Here is a 22905-nt window from a genome sequence, read left to right as displayed (position 1 = left end):
TCTAATCTTCAAGGCCCCACCTTTCAATTACCGTAATAGGATTTCCCACCCTCTTAACACTGTCACAGTGGGGGTTAAGTTTCTAATGCATGGACTTTGGGAAACACAATTCAATCTGTAGAAACTTAGGAACCAGTTCATGTAAAAAACCTCTTCTATTTTACCATTATTACATATTTTTGAAGTAGGTTTAAAATTGTTTTAGAAGTTTTACATGATCAAATATCAATCACCATTTGTACAAGGGGGAAAATGGAGGAACAGTGTATCTTAGTGTCAGCAAAGGAATATAGAATAATCTCACAATTTATTTGTGCACAAATTAGAAAGGAGGACTGGCTGGCTAATAGATTAGTTAGGTGATTCATTGCAAGCTCAATAGCTGAACTTAAAGTACTCCAATTGATAAACCAGTGAGAACATGAAGTGAGTGCAATTAGCATTTCAAGACACTCTATTCTAGGTCCATTCCTGCTAAATCATTTTTTATCAGTAACTTAGGAAGCATGCTTATCAAATTTGCTGATAGGAGAAAATTGGAAGAGATAGTTGTTATTTTGTCTGAGAGAAGCACTATTCAAAATTTATATCGCAAAGACAGGAATAAACCAACAATAAGAAATTAAGAAAAGCCAGCTCTTGCATTTATATTAATAAGTTACTTTATAAAAACAGAGAACAAGAGAAATTTTCCTTAAAAAAAATTTAATGAGAAAAGATTTGAGGATTTCCATTAGTTTCAGTTTTTAGGTGAAGTTAACATGGTTTAGGATTGGTCAGAATTTGTAAACTAGGTGAGTTACTGGAAAAGTCAGTGGTCTTATCTTGGGAACACTTGAGCTCAGGTGGAGTTACTGTTATATGGTCTTGTCTTGAAACACACAGGTCTGAATAAAGCTGTTAAAACAAGTTGAGCATGTTTTAGTAGTATATATGTTTTGCAAGTCACTGTACAGTTTTAGAAACAGATTAAAAGAATTGGAAGAGGTGTAAGAGAGAGTAATAGTTAAGAGTTGTTATTGAGTTATTGAACACTAGCTGTGATAGTTCCTGTGTTAAATCCTTTTAATGGATTATCTAATTGAATTCCCTTACAACAACCCTATGAGGTAGATAGTTCTATTAGCCTTTTTTCACAAGTGAGGAAACAGAAGCACAGGTTGTTTAAATAATTTTCTCATTACTTTTTACGAACAGTAAATAGTAGAACTTGGAATGGAGTCTGAGTCTGGATTTTGAGCCCCTGCACTTAATTGCTACAATGTACTACCTTCCGGGTGAAGAATATTATGGGACCCAAAAAAGAGAGTTTCAACAGAGGGCGGTCACTGTCATTAAATGATGCTGGCAGGTAAAGAAGGGTGAAAAATAAATCTGGCAGTTAGGAGATGACTTCATTTAAAGTTTTTTCAGTGAGTTTTGAGGGCAGATGTTTATTGTAGTGCACTGAAGAATTAATAGGGAAGTGAGGGTACTGGGTGAAGACAGACTAGCTACAGGAAAGATAGCAATAAGAGATAATGGTGGCACAGAGCTGATTGAAACAATGAAAGAGGAGGGTTTGAGGGAGGTTTAAAGCTGGTAACAGAAGGAGGAGATTCTGTTATAGCAAAGAGGATGTGCAAGCCAAATACAATCAATAACTAGACAAATCACCTGTTCTTTCTCTCTTGCGTGGCAACTTTCAAGTTTTTAAGTACATTTAAAATGCTTTTACTATTGATTTATTTAAATAAAAATTATGTGCAAATAAAAATTTAATACATTGGATGAGTATTAAGAATTAAATCAGGTGATACCTAAGGAAATATGATTTATCCTCCAAAATTATTTGCTGGAGAAAGATCATGTGTTTCAACCCATCACTGTCGCCATCAGTGGTCTAACTAGCATTTGTTTCTCCCCACTCAGCTAACAGAATCCTTACTTGTTTAGGTGGTGGTAGGATGAATCTTTATTGCTTTAACCACTTATGGTAATCTTATTCCCTTTGTCTAGCAGTTGATCTAAGGATGTCCAAGTCTGGCTAATGAGATGTGGGAAGTCTTCTGAGTGAGGTTCCCAGGAAAGCTTTCCCTTTTCTCATGAAAAGGAACAGAGTCTTAGCTAGTGTGGCCCTTTACCTTCTTCAAGGCTAGGGCACCAGACATGATACCTTAGAGGGCACCCTCTGAACCTGTGAGGTGTCAAGCATGACAACAAAGTTAATGTGTGGAGGATGGCAGAGTGCACATTTAGGAAGAGCTGGGTGTTGACCAGTTTTGGGCTGCCTGGCTTTACACCTCTGGTTATGTGAGACAGAGATATGTATTTGTTTAAGTCACTATCAGTCAGGTTTTCTGCTGGCAATCAGATATAGTCCTAAGAGAAACAAAATCTTTCCTTAGCTGTTTCTTATACACGTGTAGTTTATGATTATGGCACTTTTTAATATAATTTCCCTAATTGCTGGGATTAAGCCCTCTTTTTATTTTCACAGCCTATAATGTAACACGAAAAGAATTTAAAACAATCTAGCTTCTTCTCAATTGCAGAAAAGTTTTGTCTTTAATAATTATATTTGATCACTCTAGCCTCTATTTCAACTAACTTTGCATTTCTAGTTTCCTTCTAGTAACTAGAGCAGTGCCTATATGATATTCATGTCAGCTATATATCCAAAATATTCATAAAATATTTTTGCCATGAATGAAACCAAAGCATGAAGCCATCAAAGATACTTTTTACAGTAGAACTAGATCATATCAAGGGCATGTTTTGTTAAGCTATTTAGTCTACAGCTTAGAAAATCTTAATTGAAGAGATATTTCATGCCAAATATTTACTTACTATGAAACTGCCAAAATGCATGTTTGCAAGCTAGCTGGGTTAGAATGGAGTTAAATGTAAAATAATCCTCAATGTTCTGAGAAGTTTCTGGGATGAATATGATTATTCTGTGTTTTCTGCATCTAAATGCTGGACACTCCTGAGAAATAGCTACTAGGGAGGGTATCTCCTTATGTCTTAGCATTATTTGTGTATTTTACACAAAGATCGGTGGTATAGGAGTCTTTTTGTGTGCTTCAAGGTCTAGCAAGTGAAGTAGCGATATCTAGTCAGAGCCATTTGCTTTACATAGTGAGTCTAACACTAATATAGATGTTTTATCTATTTTTACAGTATGGCTTGAATTTGAGTTCCAGCAATGAAACACAATGGAATTTATCACTACAGAGAGAAAGAAATGAACTACCAGTTTAATAACAACAAGAGAAGTCTAGACAGTGCTATAAAAATTATTTTAATGACAGTAGGAAAACCAACATTAAAAATTATTAGAACAATTAAATCAAAATTTATTAAACACATGAATAAACACCTCTGCATGTGACATCGAAAGCAAATGCAGTATCCAGCAAATATTTCCAATTATGCAGAAATGGAGGATTTTAATATCCTAATCTTTTCTTTTAATCCCCTTGAGTCATGGCATAATTAGCTACCAGAAGATTTGGTCGCTTTAAACCAGGTGGTCAAATCTTTTGACATCTTTTTAGAGTATTATTACATTGAATGAATTATTAGTAATTCAGTATTGGTGCTTTGAGTCAAGCCTATTAAGAACAATCTAAGATTCAGATTTTCTCTAAAATTATAAAAGGGTACTTCAAAAAGGTCATGGAAAAACAGAATTAAAAGATAATGTGAATCTTTCCACGACCTTTTTGAAGACTCCTCGTATAAGAAGGAGAGCTTTGTTATTGTGTTTAACTTTAAATGGAAGTATAATTGCCTGGTAATGCCATTGTTTAGGATGTTTTTCAAGAAAATGTACAATCTTTGAGATATTTCCAATTTTGAGGCGTGTGTATGATCATGAATCACAAATTAATGTCAGTATTTAAAAAAATGTTTTGAAAATTTGCCTTCTTAAATAATAGTTAAAAACGTATAGTTCTGCTTTCTACTTTTCAGAGTCATGAAAGCCAGTCATTTTCCAGTGCTTGTTTTAGAATGTGGAATGGACACCCTGTGCCCCATTATGCTGGCACTTCACCCACTGAAATAAACAGATTTGTTCTCATCCATTTACTGCTTTGAATCATACTCATTCATACATTGTTGTTTGTCATGTGTCTAGAGCATACCCCGTTGCCATTAAGACGCATCCCCTGTGTCAGAAACTCTTTCTCAGTAATTCTAGCTCTCACTGATACATTCTTCTGCCATATACTCCATTTGTCAGTCTTCCACATCTGCGTAGGCAACACAAATCTATCATGGTTTCTTTCCAAGTGAGCCCATTGCTCCTTCAAATACATCTCAACATAGCATTCCAGTCGTCACACACTGAATATGGCATTGAGGTGAAGCTTATTTGCAATACTTGGATATTCTGTTTATGTATCAGTTATCACATAGTTTCAAAATTATTTTCATAATTTAGTTTTGTGTCATTCACTAATTGCTTGGTGTAGCCTTTGTCTAATCAACAAAAGTCCATTCATTGTGGGAATCACGTTTTAAACTTTGTTACCTCAGTCTAGTACATGACTGGATACATAACAAGCTGTCAATAATGCTTGATTGTTAACTGGATTAAACTGGATTATTTCACATATATGAGTGTATTCGTCTACTAGAGCTTTCATAGCAAAATATCACAGACTGAGTGGCCTATACAACAGAAATTTATTTTCTCACCATTCTGGTGACTAGAAGTCCCAAATCAAGGTGCTGGCAGATTCGGTTTCTGGTGAGACTTTCTTCCTGGTTTGTGGACAGCTGCTTTCTCACTGAGTCCTCACGTGGCCTCTTTTCTGTTTGCTTGAGAACAAAGAGAGAAATATCTCTGGTGTTTCTTCCTCTTCTTATAAGGACACCAGTCCAATCGAATTAGGAGCCTACTTATGATCTTATTTTACATTAATTACCTCTCTATAAGCCCTATCTCCAAATACAGGCACATTTGGGGTTAGGGCTTCAAAATACGAATTTTAGAGGGACACAATTCAGTCTATAACAATGATACTAAATTATGAGTAAATGATTAGTATTAAATGTTTTAAGAAAAGAACTATTGAATTTTGTTTTTTCTCCAATGTTTTCTCTATTACATTTCTTCAACTTAGATTGATATAAACCTCCACTTCACACTTCTAGTTCTCGAATCATGAAAATTTTCCTTCCTAATATTTTCTGCTCTGTATAGTTTGGCAGGTATTAATGAAGTCTTTTCTTAAAATTCTTAGCTGGAACTGATCAAGGTTCTTCTGGGAGATTTTCCTTAAAGAACCACCTCAGGAGGCTTGACAGACAGTGAATCCAAGGCTAAGCTTTATGAAGTGTTCCCCTTTTTTGCACACCTCAAGCTTACCTTTGAGAGGACTGATACATCACATTGTGCGGCTAATCAACTGTCTCAAGGACTCCAGTTGATTTTCTCATAGAATTTGAGGCAAATGTGAATGACCTTAAGTCTGAATATTAATAAGAGCAAACAAGGCCAGACCTATTACGTACAAAGTTATGAGCCCAGTGACTTGTGATTACACCATAATTATATCAAGTAACTGTCTTAGGCTGAGTGGCTTATTTTTGACAAAAAGGGTTAGATAAGCTTACATGTACTAATGTATGGAAAGCTGATGTTGTGTATCCCATGTTTTAACATATCATTTTCCATAAAAATAGCAATCGCCAATAATAATCAGTTTTCCACCTTGAAAGATACACACACACACACACACAGGCACACACATCTGTGCTAGATGTTTGATTCATTCCTATGAGCACCCTATCATATTTGATAATTTCTGGTCCTCCAAATTCTTGCCTCCTTATCAATAATATTTTCATATCTGTTGTAGAAAAATATTATTTCTAAATCTAATACCTGTTTTCCTTGTTACTGAGTGGGCTACTTATTTGGCTTTGTAATTCTTATTTTTATTATTAATGTTATTTTAGATTGACAAATCATAATTGTGTACATTTATGGGGTATGATGTGACATTTTGACATATGTATACAATATGGAATGAATATATCAAGATAATTAACATATTCATCACCTCACTTAATTTTTGTAGTGAGGCCTTTGAAATTTACATTCTTAGCTACTTTGAAATATACAATATATTGTCATTGACTATAATCACCCTGCTGCATAACAGATCTCCAAAACTTACTCCTCCTGTGTAACTGAAACTTTGTACCCTTTGACAAACAAATCTCTATTCCTTTTCCTCCTCCTACCCAACCTCAGCCTCTGGTAACCACCTTTCTACTTGCAGCCTCTGAGTTTGAGTTTCTTAGATTCCACATGTAGGTGAGATCATGAGTAATTTGTTTTTCTGTGCTTGCCTTATTTTACTTAGCACAATGTTTTCCAGGTTCATCTATGTACTCAAAAGTGATAGGACTCTTTTCTTTTTTATGGTTGAATAGTATTCCATTGTGTGTATATACCACTTTTTCTTTATCGAATCATCCATTGACAGACACTTAGATTGATTCCATACCCTGGCTCTTGTAAATAATGCTGCAATGAGCATAGGATGCATATGTCTCTTTGGCATATTGATTTCAATTCCTTCAGAAATATATACACAGAAGTGAGATTGCTGGATCATATGGTAGTTCTATTTTTAGTTTTTTGAGGAGCCTCTATACTGTTTTTTATAATGGCTATGCTAATTTATATTCCCACCAACAGTGTACAAATGATCCAGTGTTCTTTTTCTACATCCTTGCCAGCAGTTGTTATCTTTCATCTTTTTGATAGTATCCATTTCTAACAGGTGTGAGTTGACATCTCATTGTGGTTTTAATTTGCATTTCCTTAATTGTAGTTATTTTGAGCATTTTTTAATGAACCTGTTGGGCATTTGTATATCTTCTTTTGAGAAATGTCTGTTTAAGTCCTTTGCCCATTTTTAAAATGGGTTATTTGTTTTCTTGCTATTGAGTCCCTTATATATTTTGGATAATAATCCCATGTCAGATGTATGGTTTGCAAATATTTTCTCCCACTTAGTGTATTGTCTGTTCACTTTGTTAATTGTTTCCTTTGCTGTGAAGAAGCTTTTTAATTTGATACAATCCCATTTGTCTATTTTTGCTTTTATCGCCTATGATTTTGGGTTATATCCAAAAAATCATTGCCTAGACCAATGTCATGGAGCTTTCTTCGTATGTTTTTTTCTGGTAGTTTTACAGTTTCAGGTCTTATATTTCAGTCTTTAATCCATTTTGAGTTGATTTATATATATGGTGTGAGATAAGTATCCAATTTTATTCTTCTGCATGTGGATATACAGTTTTTCCAATACTATTTATTGAAAAGACTGTCCCTTCCCCATCTTGTGTTCATGACACCTCTGTTGGAAATCAATTGATTTTAAATGCATGGATTTATTTCTGGGCTCTCTATCCTATTCTATTAGTTGCTATGTCTGTTTTTATGCTAGTACCATGCTGTCTTGATTGTAATAGTTTTAGAATATATTTTGAAACCAAGGAGTATGGTGCCTCTGGCATTCTTCTTCCTCAACATGGCTTTGGCTATTTGGGGTCTTTTGTGGTCTGATACAAATTTAAGGGTTGCTTTTTCTATTTCTGAGAGAGAATGATGAAATTTTGATAGGGATTGCATTGAATCTGTAGATTGCTTAGGGTAGTATGGACGTTTTAAAACTATTAATTCTTCCAGTCCATGAACATGTAATATCTTTGATTTATTTGTGTTTTCTTCAATCTCTATCATCAGTGTTTTATAGTACACTAAGTATTTTATTTGTTTATTTTGTTTATTTAGTACACTAAGTATTTTATTTGTTTATTTTGTTGCTATTGTATATGGGATTGTTTTCTTAATTTTCTTTTCGGATAGTTTGCTATTAGTGTGTAGAAATGCTACTGAGTTTTGTATGTTGATTTTCTATTGTGCAACTTGGAATTTGAATTCTAAACAGAATTTGTTTATCATCTCTCACAGTTTTGTGGTTGAATTATTTAGGGTTTTCTCTATATATGATCATGTTGTTAACAAACAGAGATAATTTTACTTTTTCATTTCATGTTTGGATGGATTTTATTTCTTTCTCTTGCTTAACTTCTCTGCCTAGGACTTCCAATTCTATGTTGAATAGAGGTAGAGTGGCAATCTTTGTCTTGCTCCCAATCTTAGAGGAAAAGTTTACAACTTCTCACCATTGAGCATGATATTAGCTGTAGGCTTGTCTTTATTGTGTTGCGATATAGTCTCTGATGGAGTTTGGATGTGTTGTCCCCTTCAAAACTCATGTGGAAATTTGATCTCCAATGTGGCAGTGTTGGAAACTGATTGAGTCATGGGGGTGGATGTGGGCTGTTGCTATACAGATACTTGAAAATGGGGATGCAGCTTTGGAACTGGGTAACGGGCAAAGGTTGGAAGAGTTTGGAGGACTTAGAAGAGAAAAAGACGAGGGAAAGTTTGGAATGTCTTAGAGACTTATGTGGTGGTGAACAGAATGCTGATAGAATTGTGGATAGTAAAGGCCATGTGGATCATGAGGTCTCAGATAGAAATGAGGAACTTATTGGGAATTGGACAAAAGATAACCCTTGCTACACCATAGCAAGGAACCTGGCTGCATTGTTTCTACACCCTTGGACTTTGTGGAAGTTGGAACTTGAGAGTTGTGAACCAGAGCATTTGGCCAAAGAAATTTCTAAGCAGCAAAGCATTAAGAACACTGCATGGCTACTTCTAACAGCCTACTCTGAGTTATGGCGGCAAAATCATGATGTAAAGCCTGAATTTAAAAGGGAATCGGAGTGTAAAGATTTGGAAAATTTGCAGCCTGGCCATGCGGTAAAGAGGCGGAGAGCTGGTGAACAATGCAAGGGTGAAGCAGATAAACTGGTTGCTAAAGACATTATCTTGGCAGTGAGGCAGCCAGATGCTAATAGTGGAGAAAATGAGAGGAAAACCCTGCAGGAATTTCAGAAGTCTGGAAGGGTGCCCCACCCATCACAGGCCTTGAGACCTAGAAGGACTTGAGTTATCCTGGAGGACAGACCTGGGGCTCAGCTGCCCTCAGGATCCTGCTCCCTGCATCCCAGCTACTCCAGCTGGAGCAGCCCCAAGTGTGGTTCATGTAGGAGCCCTAGAGAGTAGAGGCCCGAAACCTCGGTGGTGTGCACGTTGTGTTAAGTCTGCAGGCCGGCAGGACATGAGAGCAGTGGAGACGTGGCAGCCTCCACCCAGATTTCGGAGGATGTATGGAAAAGCCTGGAAGCCCAGGCAGAGACCTGCTGCAGGGGTGGAGCCACTGCAGAGGCCATCTACTAGAGTAATGCCAAGCAGGAAAATGGGGTCAGACCCCCCCACTGAGACCCCCCACCAGGGAAATGTCTAGTAGAGCCAAGGCAGCAGGGCTGCCTCCAGGACCCTGGAACTGCAGGGCCACTGGTAACATGCAACACTGGCCTGGAAAAGCTGCAGGCACCTGCACAGCCCAATGGGCTGTGCCTGGTGGAGCTGTGGGAACAAGGCTGTCTGATGCTTTGGGGACCCAGATGCCCAACTGTGCCCAGGATGCAGGACTTGGAGTCAAAGAACATTATTTTGGAGCTTTAAGACATAATGTCTGCCCTGCTAGGTTTCGGACTTGTTTGGGGCCTGTTTTTCCTTTCTTTTGGTTTATTCCTCCCTTTTGGAATGGGAATGTATACCCAATGTCTGTTCCACCATTGTATCTTGGAAGTAGATAAATTTGTTTTTGATTTTTACAGGTTCACAGCTGAAGGACTTTTGCTTTTGGTCTCAGATGAGACTTTAGACATTGGACTTTTAAGTTGGTGCTGGAGCAAGCTAAGACTTTTGGGACTGTTGGGATAGAATGATTGTATTTTGTATGTGAGGGTGACATGAGTTTTGGGGGGCCAGGGGCGGAATGATGGAGTTTGGCTGTGTTGTCCCTTCCAAAACTCATGTGGAAATTTGATCTCCAATGTTGGAAACTGATTGAGTCATGGGGGTGGATCCCTCATGAATGGATTAATGCTCTCCCTGGGGGAGGGGGGATTAATGAGTGAGTTCTCGCTCTATTACTTCCTGCAAGAGCTCGTTGCTTAAAAAGACCCTGGCACCTTCTCTCTCTCTCTCTCTTTCTTGCTTCCTCTTGCCATGTGATCTGCTTGTATCTGCTGTCTGCCTGCCATGAGTAGAAGCAGCCTGAAGCCAGTGCCAGACGCAGCTGTCCCAGAATCGTAAGCCAAATAAACCTCTCTTCTTTATAAATTACCCAGTCTCAGGTAATTGTTATAGCAACACAAAACGGACTAAAACAGTCTCTCTATATCTAATCTGTTGAGACTTTTTTTCATAAAGTGTGATTTTTTTCTGTATCTTTTGAGATGATTATATGGTTTTATCCTTCATTCTGTTAATGTGGTATATGTATCACATTTATTGATTTGAGTATGTTAAACTGTCCTTGCATCCCAGGGATAAATCCCACTTGATCATGTGACTGATTCTTTTAATGTGTTGTTGATTTCTATTTGCTAGTATTTTAAGGATTTTGGCATCTATGTTTATCAGGAATATTGGCCTGTAATTTTCTTTTCTGGTAGTGTCCTTGTCTTGCTTTGGTATCAGGGTAATGCTGACCTAGTAAAATGATTTTTCAAGTATTTCCTCCATGTCAGTTTTTTGGAGGAGTTTGAAAAGGATTTATATTCATTTTTCTTTAAATATTTGGTGGAATTAAGCAGTGATGTCATAAAGTCCTGGGCTTTTCTTTGATAGCAGACTTGTTATTACTGACTCAATCTCTTTACTTGTTATTGGTCTGTTCAGATTGTCTATTTAATCATAATTCAGTCTTGGAAGGTTGTGTGCATCTAGGAATTTATCTACTTTTTTCTAATTTGTTTTATAATTATTCATAGTAGTTTTCTTATGATTCTTTGTATTTCTGTTGTATCAGGTGTGATGCCTCCTCTTTTCTGATTTTATTTATTTGATCCTTCTTTTTTTCTTAGTCTAGCTAAGGGTTTGTCAATTTTCTTTACCTTTTCAAAAGTAGTTTTCTTTTCTTAGTTTTGCCTCATTTTTTCTGTTGTTTTTCCAGTCTCTATTTCTAATCTGATATTTATAATTTTCTTCCTTCTGCTAACTTTGGGCTTAGTTTTTTCTTCTTTTGCTAGTTCCTTTAGGTGTAATGTTAGGTTATTTATTTGAGAGCTTTCTTCATTTTTCATATAGGCATTTATTGCTATAAATTTTCCTCTTAGAACTACTTTTGCTGTGTTCTGTAAGTTTTGGGATGTGGTGTTTCCATTTTCATTTGTCTCAAGGTATTTTTTGATTTTCCCTTTTCTTTCTTTTTTGGCCATATGGCTGTTCAGGAGCATGTTATTTAATTTCCACATACTTGTGAATTTTCCAAGTTTTCTCCTGTTATTGATTTCTGATTTTATATCATGGTGATTGGAAAAGATATTTGATGTAATTTAAATTCTCTTAAATCTGTGAAAACATGTTTTGTGGCCTAAGATATGATCTATGCTGGAGAAAGTACCACGTACACTTGAGAAGAATGTGCTGTTGCTGTTGAATGGAATGTTCCGTATATGTTTGTTAGGTCCATTTGGTTTATAGTGTAATTCAATTCCAATGTTTCTTATTTATTTTATGTCTAGGTGATCCATCCATTCTTGAAAATGGGATATTGAAGTCTCCTACTATTATTCCAATCTCTCTCTCTCTATTAAGTCTATCACTTAATAACTGCTTTATACATTTAGGTGTTCTGATATTGAGTGCATATAGATCTCCATTTCAGGGTCTATTACTGGAGCTTTATTTGTTTCTTTTGGTAGTGTCATATTTCCCTGATTGTTTGTAGTTCTTGTGTCCTTGCATTGGTGTCTTTGCATATGAGGAAATGAAAACTTCTTCTGGCCTTTGTAGGTGTTCTTTGGTGGTAATAGATCTTTACTACTTGGTCTAGCATGGGATCTGGGTGGGGCAGATTGTAGCAAACAGAGGCAGGCAGACCTCGTTTTCAGTTGTACTTGGCCACTCTGAGGTCAAGTGGAACTGATGCTGAGTTCTGTGGTTTGGTGAAACAGAGTTGGTGGCTAGATTTTGTCTGGGCAGAGTTTCAAGTTGTATTCCCTGGCTGGGCAGTACTGCTGTTTAAAATCTGTAGTTGGTCAGGGTTGCAGCTTGGGCTTTCAGAATGGGTAAGTTCTCTGGGGTCACTGCTCAGCCACTCTGTACAGACAAGGTGCTGTGGTTTGAATGTCTCCTCCAAATCTCATGTTGAAACTTAATCCCTATTGTAACAGTATTAAGAGAGTGGAAAATCTGACTATGGTAGTTGAAAGGTGGGGCCTTAAAGAGGTGGTTGAATCATGAGGGCTATGTTCTCATGAACAAATCAATCCATTCATGGATTAATGGGCTAATGGATTAATGGGATTAATGAGTTATCATGGAAGTAAACTTGGGGCTTTATTAGGAGAGAAAGAGAGCAGATGGACATTCTCTTGCCCTCTAGCCATGTGATGCCCTGTGCCACCTTGGGACTCTTCATAGAGTCCCCAACAGTAAGAAAACTCTCACCAGATGTACCTACCCCCTTGAACTTGGTCTTCCCGATACCCAAAACTGTAAGAGATAAATTCTGTTTCTTTGTAAGTTACCCAGATTCAGGTATTCTGTTATAGGCAACAGAAAACTGACTAAGACACAGGGCCAGAGGCTGTGCTCCCCAGTACGTATGGACATGAGCTTGCCTTCTGGCTGGAGGAAGCCTTATGCAGCGCTCTGAGGCTGGGTGGGATCACTGCTTAGCACCTGGGGGGACAGATGCTCTCTTTCAGGTATTCACAGACATTCACTTGCCTCTTGGCCTGGGAATCCTTGAGTAAAGCCTCTCTTTCCACACTAGAAATCTGTGTGAATGTAGTAGATTATGCCGACAGTTGGGGAGGAGGAGGAGAGAAGAAATTTACAGAAGTACAAACAACTTCAAATTAAATATTAAAATGCTTGCTCTTAACTACTCTTTGATCAGGGCCTTTTGACTATCCGTCTTACTTTATGTAGTTTCCTAGCTGGACCTACTGTCTTCTCTTTCTGTGTCTCATCTTTCCTTCTCCTTGTCACTCGTCATACCCTTTTCTTCATCCCCTCCTGCCCTAATTGTACCTCAGACTTCTATTTCATTATGAAGGATGGTTCAGCTATCTCCATCACTACCCCCAAACTTAGCTATTTTCCACCTTTGTGTTTTGCAATTTATGAAAGTGCTCAACTGGAACAGGATTCACCATCTCAAAGAGGCAGTTGGTTGAATAAAATGATTTTTTTGAGTGTGTTTTGCCATTAAAACAGAATGCAAAAATACCAAAGAGTTTTTAATGACTATGCCATGTGGGTGCAACTTTATGCACTAAAAGCTTCTGAGGTAGTAACAGATGGGGCATAAGAGACATCAGATTTGGGTGAATTAGTAGCTAAAATTAGAGATTAATGTATTAGGTTTAGATTTTATACTCATGTTCCAGAAATAAAAACTATAATTAAACTCTAAAGAGGATAAAATGAAAAATACCATGAATGATGCTTAGACATTTTATCGAATAGATATTGCTTATCCAATATAATTTTAAAACTTCTGATTTTATAAAAAGTAAACTTATTTTAACCTGAATTTTCAAACTCATAGAACTATTTAAAATAATGAGTTATCTCTGATTTTTAAATTCTGAGGTCTCTTACTTCTGTGGCTTTATTTGGAGTGCCAGAAAGCAGGCCTCTTACTCCTTCATATTTGCTTACTTTGTTTTAATTGACCGAACTTATCTTGATGAGCAAATAGCAATGATGGCCAAATCTTCTCTGAGGAAATAGATGTTTTTGTTAATTAGATCAATCTTTTTCTACTTTTCTGCCAATAATACAGATTAGTTTATCTCAATTTAGTTAGCTGTTTATATATTAATTTATTTTAAATGAATGCTAATAAATAACTGGCAATGGCCAGGTCCAAATTTGGACAGAAAATTCACTTCTGTCTTCCCCCTACCCCTGCCAAAAATGTGCGTGTTTAACTATTGACATAACATAGCCGAATGACTCTTTTATAAGGAGGTGAGATTTAGAACACTTAAATAAATTGCTAAGCATAACTGATTACTGTGGTAGTAAGCAGTATGTTATATACTGTACTCATAGGCCAGTCCTCTGGGACAGATAATGAATTGGGAACCTAAACATTTTCCAGTGTTTTTGGGGAAAAAAAGATTTTTTTAAAAATAAATCTTTTTATTTTGAGATAATTTTAGATTTACATGCAGTTGCAAGAAATAATATGGGAAGATTCTGTATACCTTCTATCCAGTTTTCCTTAATGATTAACATCTTGCAAAACTATAGTACAATATTACAACCAGATATTTTTATTGATATAGTCAAGATACAGAACATTTTCATCATCACCACAAGAATCTCTTATACCTTTATAGTGATATCCACTTCACTTCTCCTTCCCCCTTAACACCTGGCAACCACTAATCTGTTTATTTCTATACTTTTTCATATCAAGAATGCTGTGTAAATGGAATCATACAGCTTGTAACTTTTGGGGATTGGCATATTTTCTCTCAGCATGATTCTTTGGAGATTCATCCAGGTTGTTGCATGTATCAATAGTTTATTCCTTTTTCTGGCTGAATAATAACCTCATGGTTGTACTACTGTTTGTTTAACCATTTACCATTGAATAACATCTCAGTTGTTTCTGGGTTTTGGCTGTCATGAATAAAGCTTCTATAAACATTCATGCACAGGTTTTTATGTGAATGTAAGTTTCATTTTTTCTGGGATAAATGCCAGGAGTACAATTGAGTTGTATGGTACTTGCAACTTTAGCTGCCCAGTGAGAATATTTGGGCCTAAAGATTTTTTTCGAGACTTCTAGAATTATATATTCAATATTCTTAACAATTATAAGGATATTCAAATTATCTATTTCTTATTAGATGAGTTGTGGTAATATTTGTTTTTTGAAGAGTTGGAACATTTCACCTAAGTTGTCAAATTTATCTGTATATTTTTGTTTATAGTATTCTCTTATAATTTTCATGTCTGCGGGATCTATAGCAGTATTCCGTATTTGATTCTTTTTTGGTAACTTGTGCCTTCTCTCTCTTTTCTTTGTCAGTCTTACTAGAGGTTTGCCAATTTAATTGATCTTCTTGGCAAACAAGAACTTTGTTCCATTGATTTTTCTCTATTGTTTTTCTGTTTTCACTTTTATTAATTTCCATTCTTATCTTTATTATTTCCTTTCTTCTGCTTGATTTGGGTTTATTTTGCTCTTTTTATAATTTCTTGATGTGGGAGCTTAGATTATCAATTGGAAACTTTTTCTCTTTTCTACTGTATGCATTTATTGTTATAAATTTTTCTCTCACCACTGTTTAGGTGTGTCCTACAAATTTTGATATGTTGTAATTTTTATTCATTTAAATGTATTTTTTATTTCCTTTGAAAGTTCCTCATTAATCCATAGGTTATTTAGAAATATGTTGTTTAGTTTCCAAATATTTTAATATTTTCCTATTATCTCTGTATTACTGATTTCTAGTTTTATTCTATTGAGGTCAGAACACACATTTTGTATGATTTAATTCTTCTAAAGTTTTGAGGTGGTTTTATGGTCCAGGATATGGTGTATCTTGGTATATGTTCTGTGTACACCTGAACATGTGCTTTCTGCTATTGTTGGGTGGTGTGTTCTATAAATTTCGATTGGATACTGCTGGTTGATGGTGTTGAGTTATTTTATATTCTTGCTAATTTTCTGTCTAGTTGTTCTATTAATTATTTAGAGTGAGGTGTTGAGGTCTCCAACTATAATTCTGGATTTGTCTTTCCCCTTTTAGTTCTCTCAGTTTTTGCTTCTCATATTTTGCAGCTCTGTTGTTTAGTATATACAGATTCAAAATTTCTGTCTTCTTAGTAGGTTCATACTTTTCACATCATGTAATTTCCCTCTGTCTCTCTAGTAATTTTCTTTGCTCTGAAGTCTACTTTATATGATATTAATATAACCTCTCCTGCTTTCTTTCGATTGTTTGCATGATATATCTTTTTCTATACTTCTACATCTCACCTGCCTATATAATCTAAAAAGAGTTTCTTCTAGGTAGCAAATACTTGGTTTATTTGCTTCAAAAATCCATTCTGCTGATGTCTATATTTTAACTGGTGTATTTAAACTGTTTATATTTAATGTAATTATTTATATGTTAAGTCTTAAATTTGCCTTTTTATTTTTTGTTTCTGGTTATTTTCTCTGTTTCCTTTTTCTGTCTTTATATGGCATGTGTGGTTCATAGTAGGACATTTTTTAGAATTTCATTTGACTTACCTTCATGACATACTAGGGTACTTCAAAACATTCAGGGAAAAATGGAATTAAGAGAGTATGAATCCAGGAAATTTTTGAAGACCCCTCATATACCTAACATCACAGTTGACTGTTATCCTTTTGATGGCTTAAATGAATTGTAGAAAACTTACCTTTTTTAAAAATCCCTTTGCCCTTCCATATTTACAATGTAATTGCTTTAAAAATCTTCTTTACATACATATAGAACCACATCAGACTTTGCATAAAAACTCAAGAGGAGAAGGAAAATCTGTCACATTTATTCATATTTTTGTTACCATGTTCTTTCTTCCTGATGTTCAAAGATTTCATTTCTGTTTAGATATCTTCTGTTAGCCATTATTTAAAGATAGTTTAAATGTCAAAAATTCTCTTAGCTTTTCTTAATTAAGCATGTCTTTATTTTTCCTTTATTCCTGAAGGATTTATTCACTGGGTATAAGATTCTTGGTTGACAGTTCTTTATTTCCGGCACTTAAAAAATATGCCACTTCTTCTGGCCTCCATAACTTCTGATGAGAAATCTGCTGACATTAGCATTATTTTTCTTCTAAGTGGTTATTTTTCTCTGGCTACTTTCGAGATTTTTTCTTTGTAAGCAAAGAGCAGCATGAAGGTATCAGGTGCTTATGAGGTGAGAGACTAAGAGCTCTGCACTTATTAGCTCTGTGACCTTGAGTAAGCTAGTTAATCTCTGTGAGACTTAGTTGTCTTATCTGAAAATAATAACCACTGTTTTACCTGCAAACTAAATTTTTTGTGATCATTTGTTTTATTACTTATTAATGCATTTATATTTTTGCATTTATTGTTTGAGCTGATGCTAAAGAACTTTAGTACTAATTTTAGCAATAAATTTGTACACCAGAAAGATAAAAGCAAATAATACAGGGGCATTAATGCTTTTAAAAACCTTTTTCAGCAGCTTATCAGATTGCAAAATGGTTCACAAAGGGCTCTTCAGGCACTGAGAGGTACCGTGAAGTTCCAAAAGAGTGAAAATACTTTCTTATAACTTATGTACTCAAAGGGAGCATAGAACCCTGAGATTTTCATAAGTGACTCTTCACAAATTCTTACTATCTCTCTATCACTCTAGTCTATTTTTGCTCATACCAAAATGTGTAGATTAAGCAGCTATGTGTTTATTTTCATCTTAATATTAATTTTGCATCAGCCACTTTGAGGCTGTTTAAGCAAAACACTAACGTAATTTCTCTGTCATTTTTTTCTTGTTCTAGGCAATGGGCCTCACCATGACCGTTGCTGTACTTATAATGAAAACAACTTGGTGGATGGTGTTTATTGTCTCCCAATAGGACACTGGATTGAGGCCACTGGGCACACCAATGAGATGAAGCACACAACAGACTTCTATTTTAATATTGCAGGCCATCACGCCATGCATTATTCAAGGTAAAAATAGCACCATGTTTATAACATAGAAGTAGGACAAGAGGTAGCATTAGGACAATGGAAATATTTACTGTGTTCAAAACTGCAGTGTCTCCCTTTGGAGGGAGGTCTGTGGGTCTGCAGTGCTTTGAGGAGATAAATGACAGTGAATCAGTGTGTGAGCTTTTCTGGTTCTAGATGTGAAGGACTCTTTTTCATAGAATTATTTTATTAAATACATACCCTGGCATCAACATATTTTGATCAGATAGGAGTTAGCCAATCTCTGTACTGATAAAGTGGATTAAAAATAAAAACTGCACTAATATATCCTAGATCAGTATTTGTATTCTGTATGCTATTGATTAACAATGGAACAAAAATTGACACCTCCTTATAAAATTTTATCAAAATAAACAGGTCTCAAAATCTGACATAAAAAAAGATTGGGTGTAATCATTTGCTTTGTTATTTATTAATATTTTAATTCATTTATGTAATTATTATACCAGAAATATACGCTTAATAAAAATTGAAACACAGAGAGGATGCTAAATGAAAAGTAAGGCTCATTACACTGTCCTCCATTTCCGCTTATCAGATGTGATTATTTTAACCACTTTATGGCTAGTTTTTCTGGAGGTTAAATCCAAATCTTAAATAATATGTGTATACTTTACTTGTTAAAGTATCAATTTAAACACAGCTATTGATTCCACTTTGTTACACATAAAAATTTTACTTCTCTTGTACTTGTCCTCTCTCCCCACTTCAATCCCAGACATTTAAAAAAGTTCTATTGTTATTTACCTTCATAAAAATCCTATTTTCTGACTCATCAATTTTTGACAGTGCCTCTGGATTTCCTAGTTTGTAAGAGCAGAGATATTTTTGCTCCTGTATTTTCTTCTACATCTACTTCCACCTACTAACTCCTGTTTTTCATTACTTTTACATTTTCAAGGTTTATACAATTTTTATTCTTATTTTATTTATTTATTTTTTGTGGCTGGCCAGTATGAGGAATTGAACCCTTGACCTTGGTGGCACTGTGCTCTAACCAACTGAGCTAACTGGCCAACCCTAGAATTAACGTTCAATTTAGTATATATATAAATGTCTTTCATTCTTTGAGGATTTAAAATTTAAAACCAATCTTCAACATTTAAAATATTATGTGAGTGTTATTTATGGTTAAATTTGCAGTGTTTGTACCATAGACGAAGAGATGAATTCTCATGTTCTCAAAAAATATATTGCTTTGAATTAGAGACATAATTAATACAAACGGAATTATAAAGCATAAGAGAGAGAAAAAATGCAACTTCATCATAGTGTTAGGGAATTAATGTTTTTCTTGAACACACCTTTCTTACAAATGCATGTTAGATGTTGGCCTTCCTGATGGACTGGGTGCATGGTATGAGGCAGAGAGGAGTGAAGCGTAACTTGTGGTTTTACAGCCTGAGCAATGGAATTAATGGTGTTGCTGCTTGCTGAGATGGGGAAGACTAGGGGATGAGCAGTTCAGAGTAAAATTTGAGATAAAAGTTCTATTTTAGTCGTATATTTGAAATATCTGTTAGATTACAGAAAGGAAATTCATTTGATGTCGAGAGATTTGGGGAGAGGTTGGAAATGGAGATATAAAATTGAGGGTTATCAATATATAGATAACATTCAAATTGATGAGTCTAGATGAGACCATTTAGCAAATGAGTGAAATATAGAAGAGACAAAGAGAAGAAGCAAAAATATGGAGCCCTTGGGTCTGCACAATTTGGAAGCCAAGGAGAAGCAGAAGATCCAGAGAAAAGAATGAGAAAGAGCTTCTGTTGGGATGTTCTGATGTTTAATGAGGATGTTTATGGGCTATTTTTCTTTTATCATGAATCATACTTGCTCAGCCCTTTTATCTGAAGAGTCATGTGTTGGTCTCTAGGGATTTTCTTCTACTATTTGATTGTTTCTACCCCTTTATTGTCTTTGCTCTGTGTCATTAAAGACACTAAGATAGATGTTGGACCCATTGGATTTATACCCTATTTTTAACTTTTCTTTTGTGTTTTCACTTCCTGGTTTTATTATTTTACATTTCGGCAGAACTCTTCATTTTTTTCCCCCAATTAAGCTGATTGTTTTTTCTTAGTTTTGGTCATTGTATTCTTAATTTTCATAGACTCTAACTTATTCTTTTATTCCCTTTGGGTGTATTAGTTTGTTCTGGTTTATAAATGAATATATTCTTGAATCTTTCTTAGGAATACTAATGAGAATTATTTTAAAGTTCTCTTCTCTTTCTGGAACTATCTTGTTTCTTCCTGAATCAGTTGTTCTTTATTTATTTTTATCTTTCTCTTTTGTGTGATTAGTTTTTTCAATAACTGGTGATTCTTAGTTGTTCATGAGTATTATATTGAAAGACTAGGTTGATTATATGTGGGTGGCATGAGTTTCCTCTGGAAAACTGGCTGCTATACCTGTGAGAGTGTTGGCTGCAAGCTGTGCATGCGTGGGCAGGTTATGTCTCCCTCAGCAGAGAATCTGTCTGGGCACTCCCTTCACCCCACCTCAAGTGAAAAGACAAGGAGGACCTGTTGTGGGGTACAGTTCTCACTCTGACAGCCTTTGATCCCCCAAGGAGATGTTTTAATTTTTAAAGAAGGTATTTCTTCAGCTTCACATGCAGTGTCAAAGCTGTATGACAGGTGAGAAGGAATCATAGTTCATGTGCTCGACTATGCAAGAAAGATTACATTTCTTCATTTTCTTTAAAGCAACTTAGCTTTATATTCAAGTCTCTATTCTACTGAATTCTCAGGTGATTAAACCTATTATTATCCATGGAAGATGTAAATATTTATTTTTATATATGAAACATATATGTACTTATACCTGGGTATAAACTTTCAAAAAATTCATGGAAAAATGGAATTGTAACATAATACGAATCTTTCCATGAACTTTTTGAAGTACCCTCGTATATGTAATATGTAATGTATAATATATATATATATATTTATATATGCAAACACACGTACCTATATACACATATAAATGGGATAAAATCTCAGACTCATCAGTTTTAGACCAAACAAGAATTCTTTGTTTCTCTGTGTATCTCACCATGAATGTAACTAGAAACTTGGTGCTAAATAACGATTGTGTATAGTGGATCTGGTGCCGTATATTCACTTTCAAGGAATCCTTCTAGTGTTTCTCACAGTTTAGGCTCAAAGCCACCTGCATGGAAATCTACTGGGTAGGGTGATTTTTCAAAATAAAAATCAATTGGGAGGTGTGATTTTAAAAAATGCAGATTTATGGTCCCCACCAAGTCCTAGGAATTTTTATTTTTCAACATCTCTGTGTGATTCTTATGTGCATAAAAGTTTAAGAACTGCTGTGATTAGTCCAACAAAGACACTAGTTTAGAATAAAAAAGGAATATTTTTGTGTACCTTCAGTTATTTTAGTCTGAATCCCCTTAAAAGTATCAGCCACAGTTCATCCTCACTTGAAATTGGACAAGATAAAAATGTGTATTCAGTTTAAAAGAAAAGAATTGAAAATACATTAACAAATTTCATTATTTAATTGAAAACATCTAATTGTTATCTGCTTGCCATGTTCATCTGACTATGTTTAATGCTAAGATAAATTGTGAATTTATCTTAGCTGCTGAAATAGAGACATGAATGGTAGGGTATATGTTTGAGAATATGTAATGATAGAAGGATTCAAATTTACTGAAGAATTTGTAATCACAGACTATCGCCCTTTGGTTTAAATATAAGAAGGGAATTATGCCTGGAATTTTTTTATGCTTTGGATAAATCATATCAGAATCAAATCGTCAGTATCCTTCATAATGGTAAAACTTTCAAGAATACAAGTATCTAACAATTAAATTTTATATAATTTAAAATTATATAAAATTCGAGCATATTTATGGTAAACTTATTCATTCAGTAAGAACTGTGTGGATTACTCTGTGTAGTCCTGTGTTGAGTGCTGGACAATTAAAGATGGAGGGACAGTAATCCCTGCTGTCCAAGCACTCGTGCTCTAGTAGAAGTCCAGCACATAAACCGCTGCGACGCAGTGAGATCATTGCAGTGAGGAAGTCGTGTATCCAGTGTGATCAGGAACAGAAGACTTTAATTCAAGGAAATCTTTATGAGGAAGTAGAATAAGGACAGAAATGTGAAGGATGTTTTCCCAGCAGGACATTCAAGAAAGGGAAGTCACGGTAAAGAGACTAGCAAGTGCAAAAGGTACATAGATATAAGAGCAATATTAGGGTGACCAAGTAATTTTGTCCAACTGGGATACTTCTGAGAGTAAAAGGAGGTATTTTTAATAATTAGCCTGGGTAACAGGTGTAACATAAGACTCTACAAGGCACACCAGGACATATGGCAACCTAGAGAACATGTCCTGTAGAAGAGAGCATTATGGTACCTTACAATATTCATATTCAGGGATAAGCTGATAAGCATTCTGTCTCGGTAAAGGAACTAGAAATACTTTTATAGAAATTAGCACAATTACACAGTGTGGCTGTATTTAGAGGGTTTTATGTGGTACATCTTAAGTTTCTAATTTTAGCCAAGGTATACTCACACGTTTGAAGAATTTAGTAGATCTACAAGTTTTATTATGAAAAAAGAAATCTGCCTGCTTCTCCTCTCCCCACCTCACCTCCCCCAATTTTGTCTTTCCACAGGCAACCACTTTCACCTCTTTAAGCTGGTTATTTGCTACTTACTTCAGGTAAATGGTAAATATAATATGATTATATTGCTACTTTTTGGTTTTAGGTTTGGTATCATCTATTGATTTTATACCGTGAAATATGAAGTTTTAGCTCTTTTCCACTCCTTCTCCCACAAACCTCAGTGAGATCCCTCCTAGTGTTCAACTTCCCAATAGAGTTCTACCGTAATTATCAGGAGAGCAGTATTTCACATATATATTTGTATGCCCGTGTAACTGCTTTTTAACATCCCTGTTTGCCAATGTCTAAATGTCCTTTAAAGAACTTACAGCTTCTAGGGTTGCT

At 35.3% G+C, this 22905-nt stretch overlaps 1 protein-coding gene across 2 annotated transcripts in view; it reads left to right on the top strand.

The window, feature by feature from the left end:
• Window positions 1–22905, top strand: part of EPM2A (EPM2A glucan phosphatase, laforin) — a 94496-nt gene that overhangs the window by 19936 nt on the left and 51655 nt on the right. For both annotated transcript variants that reach the window (XM_063096857.1, XM_063096858.1), the window contains exon 2: window positions 17687–17861. In XM_063096857.1, coding sequence (XP_062952927.1) covers window positions 17687–17861 — 175 coding nt within the window. The remainder of the gene's footprint in view (window positions 1–17686; window positions 17862–22905) is intronic.

The sequence above is a fragment of the Cynocephalus volans genome, chromosome 5 (assembly GCF_027409185.1).
Source record: "Cynocephalus volans isolate mCynVol1 chromosome 5, mCynVol1.pri, whole genome shotgun sequence".
NCBI lineage: Eukaryota > Metazoa > Chordata > Mammalia > Dermoptera > Cynocephalidae > Cynocephalus > Cynocephalus volans.
This window is presented reverse-complemented; position numbering and strand designations above follow the sequence as displayed.